The sequence below is a fragment of the Dryobates pubescens genome, chromosome 6, assembly GCF_014839835.1.
Source record: "Dryobates pubescens isolate bDryPub1 chromosome 6, bDryPub1.pri, whole genome shotgun sequence".
Classification (NCBI taxonomy): domain Eukaryota; kingdom Metazoa; phylum Chordata; class Aves; order Piciformes; family Picidae; genus Dryobates; species Dryobates pubescens.
In genome coordinates this window covers 42,947,260-42,961,096 of record NC_071617.1, presented here as the reverse complement: position 1 = coordinate 42,961,096, position 13,837 = coordinate 42,947,260, and the positions used below count along the sequence as shown (strand labels likewise).

Here is a 13,837-nt window from a genome sequence, read left to right as displayed (position 1 = left end):
AAAATCCTGTTTTGATACCTCCAGAGACCAAAACCTGGAGGAAATGAACTGATGCTTTGATACAGAGTTTGGAAACAGGTAGGACCACCTCCAGATACAGCATGTAGTTTAAATCTGTTACTATTCAGGGCACTAAATGCCATCACAAAATGAACTTGGCTGACCAATGCTGTCCCTGCTATCAGCCTGATTGGCATGGAGTGACTAGGACACTAAAAAAAGCAATGTAACTGTACCAAAGTAAATAAAATAGCCGATAAACATGTCACAAACTTATGTGCATATAAATTCATGTATGTTTCAATAAAATAAATGCTATTTTTTATAGCTAGCTCATCATATCTATCACCTGATTCAAAATGTCTTCAAACTGTGGAAGTTTGCTCAATTCCACTAGGTTTAGCCACATAATATCAAGAATCCAGCGGAATGGTTTGGGGGGGCAAGCCTGTAGATCCAATGCTGCACCTCCTGTAGACAAAAACGTTCTGATGGAATAAATATGACATTAAGCATCAAGATATATTTGATATTTCTTTTGAAATTACGTTTTTCTGGCCTCTGTAATCTTCACTGGGGTATACTAATTGCACTGTTGTGTACCTAGCATTTATTTTTTTTAAAAATCATAGGATAATTTAGTCTAGAAGGGACTTCAAGAGGTCTCTAGTCCAACCTGTTCAAAGCAGGGTTGGCTATGACACAAAATTGGATGTTTACCCTGTCTGGTCTTGAAAACCTCCAAGGACAGAGGCTGCAAAACCTTTTTAGACAGCCTGTCCTAATTGTTGTCTGTCCTCATAACAAAAAATATTCCCCTTGTACCCACTCTGAACTTCTCCTTTTTCATTTTATTTCTGTTATCTCTCACCTTCCTACTATGTAATTATATTTTTTTTTTAACTTACCTCTACTAAGTGTATGGAACTCTGTGGGTTTCACATGTCCTCTCTCAAGATCAATTTTTAATGTCAGGAGGAGGGTAAAGAGGAACTTGTGGTTTTCATGGAAGCCTCTAACAGAATATGAGTAAGTTTCAAAGGTAAGATACTCAATAATATTTCTGATTCTTTTCTCAGGTAAAGGAGACTTCTTAGATCTGAATCATAAAACAAAGGACAAAGAAAGCATGTTAATTACAGTAAATGCATAAGAGAGACAAATATCTGCATAGTAGAAAAATCGGTGTCTTCCCACCTAACCATGGATTGATCAAATAACTTCAGGAACTGAGCCAGTGAAGTTTGATACATATTATTGACCATGCTCATTTCTGTAATAAGAAAATAAAGAATGCTTCCACGTGTAGCAGCAGGTCGATACTCCTCCTGAGCAGCGTTAATCTTCACTTCAGTTTCTGCTGCCACAGACAACTTTACAGCTACTTCAGCAGCTGTTTGCTTAGTGGTCTGGAGAACACCAATCAAGGATTCATCATCTACTAGTGAACCTAAAAAGTAAAATATTGGATGTTTAGGACATTTTCATAACAGCTTTTTCACTTCATATATGTAAAAACCAGAAAGCCAAATTACAGGAATTATTTCTAACAAAGAGAAATTGCATACTGAATTTCAGAAAGCTTTTAAAATGGAGACTAAATAGCATATGTAACACTAAAAATTCTTTTTATGTTCAACATGCTAAAGAAAAGTATTCAACCTACACGTGAATATACCGATACCAACAACTTTACAGCATGTACTAGAGAAGTCAACTTTCTTAGTCACATATCATGCATATTTATATACAGTACTTCAATTATTTGAAAGTCTGTTGGTTTGGACACCCAATCAAAAAGACTTAAGGTCCTGAAGGCAATGGTCACACAACAGCACTTAAGCATCTCAAGTACTTAATGATCAACTTGCTGGAAGTCGCCACTTTTTTCCACCAGAGACATTAACTTACGTGCAGTCTCCTAATATACTGCAAAATACTTTCAACACCATTTAAGCTATCCTATTTTATTTTGCATTTTCAGTAGGTGAGGGATTTGCCCATCATCAGGTACCTTTCCTTATGGGAGGGACAGAAAGCTCTCAAGAAAATTATTCAATTTGTTTCACAACACTTGTTTAGGTGTTAAAAATGCCTAATGTCTAGGGTTGTGTATGATGATATATGGTGTATATGATCCACCAAATCCCTCTTACTTTGGTACCATACTTCAAATTTCTGCCATTGGATATTCTCTTATTGTATCTTGGATGGGTAAATCAGTTTCTGTATGGAAATGTTCTAATATGAATCAGTTTCCTCTCTCAGATCTACTTAATCCTTTGATACAGAACCTTTGGTTGCAGTTAGTTTATACAGAATGTTGTCTTCCAGTTCTTTCATTTTCCTCTTATTGGAAGTTACATCTTCCATGAGTTTAATCCGTTCTGCTTCTAGTTCCTGTAAATAAAAAAATAAAATACAGAAAAAGAAAAAGACATGACACTTTATGGGCTGTAATGCTTAAAATTCACTTGTTGATTTTTGAAGTCCATTAAAAGTGATAGAAGACATAAGTGAAGCATTGGATTCAGTCGTGAAATGTGCATTCTACTTTCTCAGGTATGTGAAATATGGTTTTATAATGTTATTTTGTCTTTTTGTTGTTATCTTTTTTTTTTTAATAGAATAGAATAGAATAGAATAGAATAGAATTGACCAGGTTGGAAAAGACCTTTGAGATCATTGAGTCCAGCCAACACCATCTAATCAACTAAACCATGGCACCAAGCACCCCATCCAGTCTCTTCCTAAACACCCTCTGTGATGGTGATTCCACCACCTTCTTGGGCAGCACGTTCCAATGGCCAATCACTCTTTCTGGGAAGAACTTCTTCCTAACCTCCAGCCTAAACCTCCCCTGGTACAGCTTGAGACTGTGTCCTCTTGTTCTGGTGCTGGTTGCCTGGGAGAAGAGACCAACCCCCACCTGGCTACAACCTCCCCTCAGGTAGTTGTAGACAGCAAGAATGTCTCCCCTGAGCCTCCTCTTCTGCAGACTAAGCAACCCCAGCTCCCTCAGCCTCTCCTCATAGGGCTTGTACTCCAAACCCCTCTCCAGCTTTGTCGCCCTTCTCTGGACATGTTCCAGCATGTCAACATCTTTCCTAAACTGAGGGGCCCAGAACTGGACAAAGGACTCAAGGGGTGGCCTAACCAGTGCACTGTACAGGGGCAGAATGACCTCCCTGCTCCTGCTGGCCACACTATTCCTGATACAGGCCAGAAGGCCATTGGCCTTCTTGGCTAGCTGGGTACACTGCTGGCTCATGTTCAGCCAGCTGTCAATCAGTACCCCCAGGTCCCTTTCCACCTGGTAGCCCTCCAGTCACTCCAACCCCAACCTGTAGCACTGCATGGGGTTGTTGTGGCCATGTGTAGAACCTGGCACTTATATGAGTTAAATCTCATGCTGTTTTGTTTTGCTGCTTTTGTGAGGTTTTCTTGTCTGTTGGTCTTTTAACAGTGTTATTTTCAGTATCTTATTGATGCCAAATGCTTATGTTTAACTGTTTGTGTCATACTGACAGTCATATTTAGAAGATACTCTAGGTGTATTTTTGATATTTAGAAATTTCTATCCTGGATCTGGGAAAAAAAAATAGAAAATCACTGATGTATTTTTTCCACTTGAACTTTTGTTTTTCCCTACATACTAAAACCAGTTGCTTTGAAAAATAAATAAAAATTATTACTACAGCTTGTGTATCCTACTGGGTTACCTGTTTTTCAGTAAGGATTACTCTTCTCAGTAACTGATTCTCAAGTCCTTTCACAGTAACAGTAAAATCAATAATTGCTGTTTTTGCATTAACTTCAGGTGTGAAAGCAGGATTAGGTAGCTTTGTAGTTATGTACAGTCTAAACGTACTCAAAACATCTACTTCCTTGTCACCAACTTTCACCTGTGGAATAATTTAGCATAGTATTAAGCAGAGCAAAAAGAGCTTTATTTGAATCTATAATACTGACCTGGGAAAAAAAATGCATTATTTGAAATGTCAGAGAAAGGTAGTTTATTTCATAATTCAAATTTGTCTTGAAAATAACAATCAATGACCAAAAGGAGCAGTTAGGATACATTATAAAAGTAGCATTCCCATGCAGGCAATTATAGGGATTACTTCTACCGTGGGTTATAATTAATGGCTTTAGAACCATATGGTTTAGGTTTTGTGTTTCTAATCACACCTGAAATGAAAGAGGGCAAATACCTTTGGGAAAATCATTGTTCTCTTATGTTCAGGGGAACAAAGAAAGTAGAGAAGAGAAGAGAAGAGAAGAGAAGAGAAGAGAAGAGAAGAGAAGAGAAGAGAAGAGAAGAGAAGAGAAGAGAAGAGAAGAGAAGAGAAGAGAAGAGAAGAGAAGAGAAGAGAAGAGAAGAGAAGAGAAGAGAAGAGAAGAGAAGAGAAGAGAAGAGAAGAGAAGAGAAGAGAAGACCTTCAAGATCATCGTGTCCAACCCATCATCCAACACCACCTAGTCAACTAAACCATGCAACCAAGCACCCTATCAAGTCTCCTCCAATGATGATCCAACAGCAGAACATACATTATTGGAAATTGATCCTATATTTATTAAGACTAAGCAGATCTTAAACAAGCTTCCTAAAGGAGGTGCAAATTTCTTCAGCTTTAGACAGAAATTTTTATACAAGTTAAAATATTCAAAATCACCAACCTAACTTGAAAGCAATATGTGCACAATGACTTCTGACCACTGAATCATTCCAAGGCCATGAATCCCTGCTTAGGAAGGAGTAGGACCAAGCCACTCCATTAAGTATAGTTTGCTCTGACACTCAAAGCAAAACTACTCTGCAGAAATAGCTATCATTTTATTTTCATTACCATCAATAGTCTGGTCTACCAGACTCATATCCCAGCCAGTTAATTAAAATTGAGAAAAACATGTATGGAATTATACAGCATGTGCAGTAATTTTGTTTCAGAATATTTGAAGAGGATTTGGTTTAAAAATTTGGAGTGATTTCTTGGTCTAATGAAGGTCAAAAAGACTCAATTTTCAAAGCTGGAAATATACTTAAGATAATGAATAAACCTCTGTGGGTTTTGGCTTGTTCCACTAGAAAACAACTCCATTACAGATTGAAGATTCTGCAGTTCCTACAATCAGTGCTCACCATGAACAAAAGAGAGGTCTTTTCAATTCTATTAAATCTGTTAAAGGGTATAAAAGGCAACTGTTTGAAAATCAATAGAAAATATTTAAGTATTCAACAGGATAAACATAACTGCTTCCAGTTTGGAATCTTCAGTACTAATGTCAGTAGTTAAACTCTAAGTTTAGACTCATGAACTTACTACTCAGCTGAGGTTCCATCTCCTATACTTTGCTAGTTCAGTTTGATTATTTTTGCTACCCTACTATAAAATTTACTACCCTGATAATTTCACTACCCTAATAAAAAATTTACCTGATTCTGCAAAGTTCTGGAATAAAAGGGTAAAATATAATTCCTCACAAAAGCTAACTACATTCCAGGTCTTTTCACAGAATCATGGAATGTTAGGGGTCGGAGGGGACCTCAATAGATCTAGTCCAACCCCCCTGCCAGAGCAGGATCACCTAATACCAGGTCACACTGGAATGCATCCAGGTGGGTTTTGAGTATCTCCAGAGATGGAGACTCTACAACCTCACTGGGCAGCCAGTGAGGTTCCAGTATTCACTCACAGTGAAATTTTTTTCCCTCGCATTTACATGGAACTTCCTATGCCTCAGCTTCCACCCATTGCCCCTTGTCCTGTCACTGGGCATCACCGAAAGGAGCCTGACTCCATCCTCTTGGTGCTCACCCTTTACTTCACATATTTACAAACAGTAATGAGATCACTTCTCAGTCTCCTCCTCCCCAAACTAAAGAGCCCCAGCTCCCTCAGTCTCTCCTCATAAGGAAGATCTTCCTCTCCGTTAATAATTTTTGTGGTTCTGGTTCTGTCCTTCTTGAACTGAGGGCTCCAGAACTGGGCATAATATTCCAGATGCGGACACACCAGGTCAGAGTAGAGGGAGAGAAGAATCTCTCTTGACCTACTAACCAGACCCCTTCTAATACACCCGAGGATACCACTGGCCTTCTTGGCCACAAAAGCACATTGCTGGCTCATAGTCATCCTTCTACATACTAAGGTCCATTTCCCCCTTCACTGATCTCCAACAGGTCAGTCCCCAACCTATACAGACACATGGGGTTGCTCTTTCCCAGGTGCAAAACTCTTGTTGAATTTCATTCAATTTCTCCCTGCCCATCTCTCCAGACTGTCTAAGTCTCACTATATGGCAGCACAACCTTCTGGTGTGTCAGCCACTCCACCCAGTTTTGAGTCATCAGCAAACTTGCTGACAGTGCTCTCTGTGCCCTCATCCAGGTCATTGATGAATATATTGAGTAGGACTGGTTCCAGTACTGACCCCTGAAGGACTCCACTAGATACAGGCCTCCAACTAGACTCTGTCCCATTGACCACAGCTCTCTGACTTCTCTCCTTCAACCAGTTCACATCCACCTTACTACCTGATCATCCAGATCACACTTCCTCAGTTTGGCTGCAAGCGTGCTGTGGGAGACAGTGTCAAATTCTTTACTGAAATCAAGATAAACCACATCCACTGCTCTACCATCATCTATCCACCTGGTTATGTTCTCATAAAAGCTATCAGGTTGGTCAAACATGACTTCCCCTTGGTGAAACCATGTTGATTGCTCCTAATGACCCTCTTGTCCTTGATATGCCTAAAGACAGTGCTGAGGATAAGTTGCTCCATTACCTTTCCAGGGATGGAGGTGAGGCTGACCAGTCTATAGTTACCTGGGTCCTCCTTCTTACCCTTTTTGAAGATAGGAGTGACCTTTGCCTTCCTCCAGTCCCCAGGCACCTCTCCTGTCCACCATGACTTACCAAAGATGGTGTAGAGTGGTCTGGCAATGACCTCCACCAGCTCCATCAGCACCCACTGGTGCATCCCATCAGGACCCATGGATTTATGGATATTCAGATTACTTAACTTTTCCCTAACCCAGGAAAACTCCTCCTTTGTCATGTCTTCCTCTGGGGTCTCAGAGGTCTGGGGCTCCTGAAGACAGTCTCCAGCAGTAGAGATGGAGACAAAGAAGGCATCCAGTAACTCCGCCTTCTTCATATCCTCTGTCACCAAGGCACCCACCTCATCCAGCAGTGGGCCTACATTGCCTCTAGCATTAGTCTTTCCTGCAATGTATTTGAAGAAACCCTTTCTGTTGTCCTTGACCTCCCTTAAAAGGTTGAAGTCCAAGGAGGCCTTAGCTTTCCTAGTTGTCTCCCTACATCCTCTGACAACAGTCTTCTACTCCTCCCAAGTGGTCAGCTCCTCCTTACATGATCTGTAGACTCGTCTTCCACTTGAGTTTGCTCAGCAGTTCCCTACTTAACCATGCAGGTCTCCCGGCTCCCTTTCTCAGTTCCCTACTTGTTGGAATGCTCTGATCTTGAGCTTGGAAGAAGTGGTCCTTGAATATCAACTAACTATTGTGGGCCCCTTTACCTTTTAGTACCTTGTCCCATAAGATTTCCCCTAGCAATTGCTTGAAAAGGCCAAAGTTGGCCCCGGTGAAGTCCAAGCTTTTGGTCCTGCTTAGAATTCTGTTCCTACCACACAAGATCCTGAACTCCACCATCTCATGGTCACTACAGGTAAGGCTGCCTTCAACCTTCACCATGTCAACCAGACCCTCCTCGTTAGTGAGTATCAGGTCCAGGAGTGCTCCTCTCCCAGTTGGCTCATCCACCATTTGTATCAAGAAGTTATAATCAATCAATTTTTTTGATTACTAACCTTAAAAGAAGTTCCAGATTTCATGAAATTCTTTTCTAATACATTATCAAGGACTGGATCCAAAACTTCACCTATATCTTCAATCACAAGTGATCGTCCCAGTGAAAGACAATCTTCAAGGTGAGTTCGGAAATACTTGTCATTCAAAGTTGTTACCTCAAAAAGTAAATTATAAATTGACTTAAGGACAAAAATACTTCTTCAAATTCTTAGATGAAACTCACAGATCTAACTATGAAAGCCATTTTCATTGGGTTTGTTAGCTGAATTTTAAAGAAAGTAATTAACGCTGGAGCAATTTATACAGAAATATTTCTTGGGTATACCATGAAAAGTGCCATTAAAATGTGAATTAAACATTTTAAAACTGTCAGTAACATACTAGGGCCAGAATCAACAGGCCAGAATCAACTGTAAGAGTAATAATGTACCAAATGAAACTGGAACAGCATATTGGGAACTTCAGTAGATCCTGCACTGAGCAGAGAGGCTGGAATAGGTATTTCCAGAGATCCCTTCCAGCCTCAATTTTTCTCTCATTCTGCCAGCTTCTTTTATCAATGCTCAAATAATAAGCAACAACTTTACATTCATTTTACTCCAAGACTTGAAATCTTCAAAATCTAGAGATCCTAAAAGCCTGACAATTTTTGAAGGTCCAGCAGAATATGAGACTTGTAATGTTCAGATTAACAGTTTGTAAATGCAAGTTCTTTTTACCACGCTAATTCACTTATGAAAAATTACTTTGTGATGCAAACTCTGAGTGACACATGTATGTCTTTGTATTCTATTTCATGTGCATCTGTTCTAGTTAGATTCCAAAGTGGGTCTGCCCCCCCCAGTCCTGCAGACAAAGGCACTTACATACACACTCAAATAAGAATAAGATTCAGTGTGCCTCCCCTTTTATTGTATGGTAGTCCAGCCCCTGTCCCTGCATGTATGGCCAGAACATGAGGGGAGAGGTGCCAAACCCCACCTCCACTTACATAAGAGTGAAAGTTCCTGCGCGTGCATCTGCTGTGTTTGGGGGACTGCAGGCACCAGCAGGGGTCATTACAAAAGTTTTAGCTGTTGTTTTTCCCAACCATCCTTGCATGCTCTCCTAATCAGCCTTGCCTTCAAGACTCCTTACTGCCAATTCCTTAGCTCAGAGCAGCATGTTCTGATTATACAGTGGAGAATATTCATGGGCTACCAATAGAATATTTACCAATTAACTAATTCTAATACATGCCACATTAACCTGTCCTAATACAGTATTCAACCCTAATGGCTTAAGCTATAAAGTGCTATTAAAATTGCAGGGTAGACAAACTTGTCTTGGGTTTGCTTTCAATTTACTTCTGTAGCAATAACTTCTTGTATGAATTTCATATTGGATTGTAAATGCTGGACTGCATGAGTTTAAGTACTTGGCCTACATTTTCAAAGCTGTTAAGTTATCGTGCCTTTATCTATAATCTTACTAACTGTTGCCCCAATTTACTACCATTTAACAATTTCACCACTTTACCCTCTGTATAGGGAACACACCAGTTCTGAACACAAGGCTACCTCTGAGGAAGAGGTAGCCTTGCTAGATTTCATACTGGTATTTACTTATAACTTTTCCAAGACCATGAACAGGACTTACAGTTCTTGTCAAGTTCCCTGCTGATGCATCTACATCATTGCCAATTGTTAAAGTTATCTCATATGTGTATTAATTGTGAGTTGCACTGTCTTAAATGCAGACACACCTTAAAGGAATAAAGTATGGAAGGACCCTGAGGTCCTGGAATATAATGCAGTAGATTATTCCTTTAAAACACTGCTCACCTGTAGTTCATTTCCCTCTTCTTTATTTTTAATCCATGATTTTCCTTGAGTTTGTGGGTCTATCAGAAGTGGGTATCTAGTTGACTTAGTGACAATGATACCATTCTGAATTGAGAGATCATCTCCAGGCAGTCCCTGAAGATTCCACTCACTGATCTGAAGAATATTAAACAAACAAAGAAACAAACAAACAAAAAACCAACCAAACAACAAAAAACAAATAACAACAAGAAAAAAAAACCAACACTTTAAAAAATGGAATTTTTAATTATAAAGCATTAGAAAAAACCATTTTAAAAGTGTAAGAAAGTCAAATGGCAGCTTGACAACCAAATTAAATATTTGGATTGATTTAGAGAAAACCAGGCTAAGACAGCTTTGGGGGCTTAATATTTACTGAGGGAAACCTGAAGATTCTGGTGTAGGAAAGCAGAAAGTAACCTTCCATAGATACTTTCTGCTTTCCTACATTCTGGCATCGTCCTCTGTTTGATTTCTCATACATTCACACAGAATGAAAAGACTTTATGTGTTCTTTTTCAAATGTTCCCTGTGATGCAAAATTTATTTGGAACCAGACCCAGATAATATTTACAGAACCAAAAGCTAACAACCAAACCCACTGTTTTAGTAGATATATGATCTATAGCTGTGGTGATGGGTTCTCAAAATAAGATGGGTAATTGTATAATATGTCACTTGTTTATAATACTAACTTTTTAGTCTATCTAAGTATTGCTCAGTACTGAGATGTTTAGAGGAAATTGGCAAGAACATTTTGAAGTCACAGAACTACAATGCACAGTAATACTGTGGATTACATAGAATACATAGAATAAACCAGGTTGGAAGAGACCTTCAAGATCATCGCGTCCAACCCATCAACCAATCCAACACCACCCAAACAACTAACCCACGGCACCAAGCACCCCATCAAATCTTCTCCTGAAAACCTCCAGTGATGGCGACTCCACCACCTCCCCAGGCAGCCCATTCCAATGGGCAATCACTCTTTCTGTATAGAACTCTTTCCTAACATCTAGCCTGAACCTCCCCTGGCGCAGCCTGAGACTGTGTCCTCTTGTTCTGGTACTGGCCGCCTGGGAGAAGAGACCAACATCTGTCTGTCTACAACCTCCCTTCAGGTAGCTGTAGAGAGTAATAAGGTCACCCCTCAGTCTCCTCTTCTCCAGGCTAAGCAACCCCAGCTCCCTCAGCCTCTCCTCGTAGGGCTTATGTTCCAAACCCCTCACCAATTTTGTTGCTCTTCTCTGGACTCGTTCCAGCAAGTCAACCTCCTTCCTAAACTGAGGGGCCCAGAACTGGACACAGTACTCAAGGTGCGGCCTAACCAGTGCAGTGTACAGGGGCACAATGACCTCCCTGCTCCTGCTGGCCACACTGTTCCTGATGCAGGCCAGGATGCCATTGGCCCTCTTAGCTGCCTGGGCACACTGCAGGCTCATGTTTAGTCTACCTTCAACCAGCACCCCCAGGTCCCTCTCAGCCTGACTGCTCTCCAGCCACTCTGACCCCAGCCTGTAGCTCTGCATGGGGTTGTTGTGGCCAATGTGTAGAAGCCGGCACTTGGATGTGTTCAATCTCATGCCGTTGGACTCTGCCCATCTGCCCAGCCTGTCGAGGTCCCTCTGCAGAGCCTCTCTACCCTCCAGCAGATCAACTCCTGCCCCCAGCTTGGTGTTGTCAGCAAATTTACTGATGATGGACTCAATGTCCTTGTCCAGATCATCAATAAAGATGTTAAAGAGCATGGGGCCCAGCACTGATCCCTGGGGCACACCACTAGTGACTGGCTGCCAGCTGGATGTGGCACCATTCACCACCACTCTCTGGGCTCAGCCCTCCAGCCAGTTCCTAACCCATCGCAGTGTGGTCCCATCCAAGCCATGGGCTGACATCTTGGCCAGGAGTTTGCTATGGGGAACGGTGTCAAAGGCCTTGCTGAGGTCCAGGTAGACTACATCCACAGCCTCCCCACATCCACCGGGCGGGTCACCTGACCATAGAAGGAGATCAGGTTGGTCAGGCAGCACCTGCCCTTCCTAAACCCATGCTGGCTGGGCCTGATCCCTTGGCCATCCTTTAAGTGCTGTGTGATTGCACTCAGGATGACCTGTTCCATAATCTTTCCTGGCACTGAGGTCAGGCTGACAGGCCTGTAATTCCCTGGCTCATCCAACCGGCCCTTCTTGTGGATGGGTACCACGTTGGCCAGCTTCCAGTCATCTGGGATCTCTCCAGTGAGCCAGGACTGATGAAAAATGATGGAGAGTGGCTTGGCCAGCTCATCTGCCAGCTCTCTCAGCACCCTAGGATGGATCCCATCTGGTCCCATGGACTTGTGGGGGTCTAAGCTGCTGAGGAGAGCTCCTATCACTTGCTCTTGGGACACAGGGAAACTATGCAACTCCCTGGCTCCTTCTGCCAGCTCTGCAGGCCAGCTGTCTGGTAGATGTTCTTTCCCACTAGTAAAAATTGAGGTAAAGAAGGTGTTAAGTACCTCTGCCTTTTCCTCATCCTGTGATACAACATTTCCCTCCATGTCAACCAAGGAGTGGAGGTTGTCCCTGCCCTTCCTCTTGCTATTAATATATTTATAGAAGGACTTTTTGTTGTCCTTCACAGCAGAGGCCAGCTTAAGTTCCAAATGTGCTTTTGCCTCCCTAATTTTCCTCATACATTCCCTAGCAACATCTTTAAACATTCCATGGGTTGCCTCACCTTTCTTCCAAAGATGATACACCCTCTTTACGGTTCTGTTGTAAGCAAGCCTAACATTGGCTTGTAGAAGAAGCCCAAGAAACAGCAAGAACTTACTGTTGCTGGATCTACCAACATAGAAATCAGGTTCAAATTTTCAGAAAAGGGGATTTTATGTGTTCTCATCTCTGCTTCCCATAAATCTTTAAGCAAAAGCCTCCTGAAGTTTTGATTAAAAGGTCCACAGTATGAAAGAAAAGCTGTGCAGAGAAGTACATCTCCCACAAGTCTAGAAAAGGAACAAAAACATAACTGAAATATGAGGTACAATTTCAAATTCTATAGATTTAGACCACCAGTTTTTGAAACATTCTGATATCTGTTCTGAGGGTAGTTTAAGGAGACAGCTGTTGTTCTTTGAGAACAACAAATATTTCCTCTCTGTGCCCAAAATAATTTTGTGGCAAAATTTGTAAGCAGTATTGTATGAAAACATTACATTTGTGAGTCTAGAAAGTAATAAAGCCCTGATGACAACTAGTCTTTCTTTCATAATTGAAGCAAGAAATTGGTTTATTTCTAAAAAATATGTCTGCAACACAATATTTTTCAGAAGTTATACACTTTTTTTTGTTTTCAGAATGAGAAAGAAACCCTTTGCAAATAAATTCTGAAATCAGAGACACTGTTCTGAACTGAAATAAAAGCACTTAGGTATTCGCTTATGGGAAGAGAATTCAAGTTCAGGATAATTCACTTAATTTCCAGACAGAAAATTAAGTAGAACTATTAAAGATCCTAAATTGCTTACAAGCTCTTCAGTCATTGCACCTTTTTTTGTTTGGTTTGGTTTGTTCTCTGATGAGTTTGATACCTGTCAATTTGAGATTTAAATTCTTTACTTTGCTGAGTCCACCTAACTTTCTCTCCACTTAGTCCATCTATAAGTGCAGAGGCTGCTTGCATCTTTCTTCTGCATGTTTCTGCATCATCCAGTAAGTCCTAAAGATAAAAAATTACAGAATGCAAAACCCTGAAGTTTTTTGGGTTTTTTATCCTCTCAACTTCATTGTGACCACTTTATTTACGTGGAACTCATTCTTGAGAACAGTAAGTGCATCTATTGTCTAACACTTTCCTACTCACAGAAATTAGGAAGTAGGAGAGAATATGTATTTAAATCTCTTACGTTTATATCTGAACTCTTCCACATAATTCAAGGTAGCCAGTCCTAAATGCATATTTGTATCAATTTCTGATTACATAACAGTATTGCATGCAAATATTCTTGCTAACACCAAAGCACTTGTATCTCACCGTTTTCTCTTTCATTGCTGCATCAAACTTTGCCTGCACTTTATCCAGTTCAGCTTGCTTTTCATCTAATACCGCCTGGGCCTCTGCTAATTCGGCATTGGCTACTTTCAGGCGACCTTCCTGCTTTGCCAAGTTAGCC

General features: G+C 40.9%; 1 protein-coding gene across 1 annotated transcript in view; it reads right to left on the bottom strand.

Moving 5' to 3' along the window:
• DNAH8 (dynein axonemal heavy chain 8) overlaps nt 1-13,837 on the bottom strand; it is a 167,268-nt gene that overhangs the window by 25,123 nt on the left and 128,308 nt on the right. Inside the window, exons 70-79 of the mRNA XM_054162298.1 lie at nt 13,699-13,836; nt 13,256-13,383; nt 12,499-12,670; nt 9,661-9,816; nt 7,837-7,992; nt 3,723-3,905; nt 2,295-2,400; nt 1,198-1,450; nt 909-1,099; nt 350-471 (exon numbers count right to left, since the gene is read on the bottom strand). Of these exons, the coding sequence (XP_054018273.1) occupies nt 350-471; nt 909-1,099; nt 1,198-1,450; nt 2,295-2,400; nt 3,723-3,905; nt 7,837-7,992; nt 9,661-9,816; nt 12,499-12,670; nt 13,256-13,383; nt 13,699-13,836 (1,605 nt within the window). The remainder of the gene's footprint in view (nt 1-349; nt 472-908; nt 1,100-1,197; nt 1,451-2,294; nt 2,401-3,722; nt 3,906-7,836; nt 7,993-9,660; nt 9,817-12,498; nt 12,671-13,255; nt 13,384-13,698; nt 13,837) is intronic.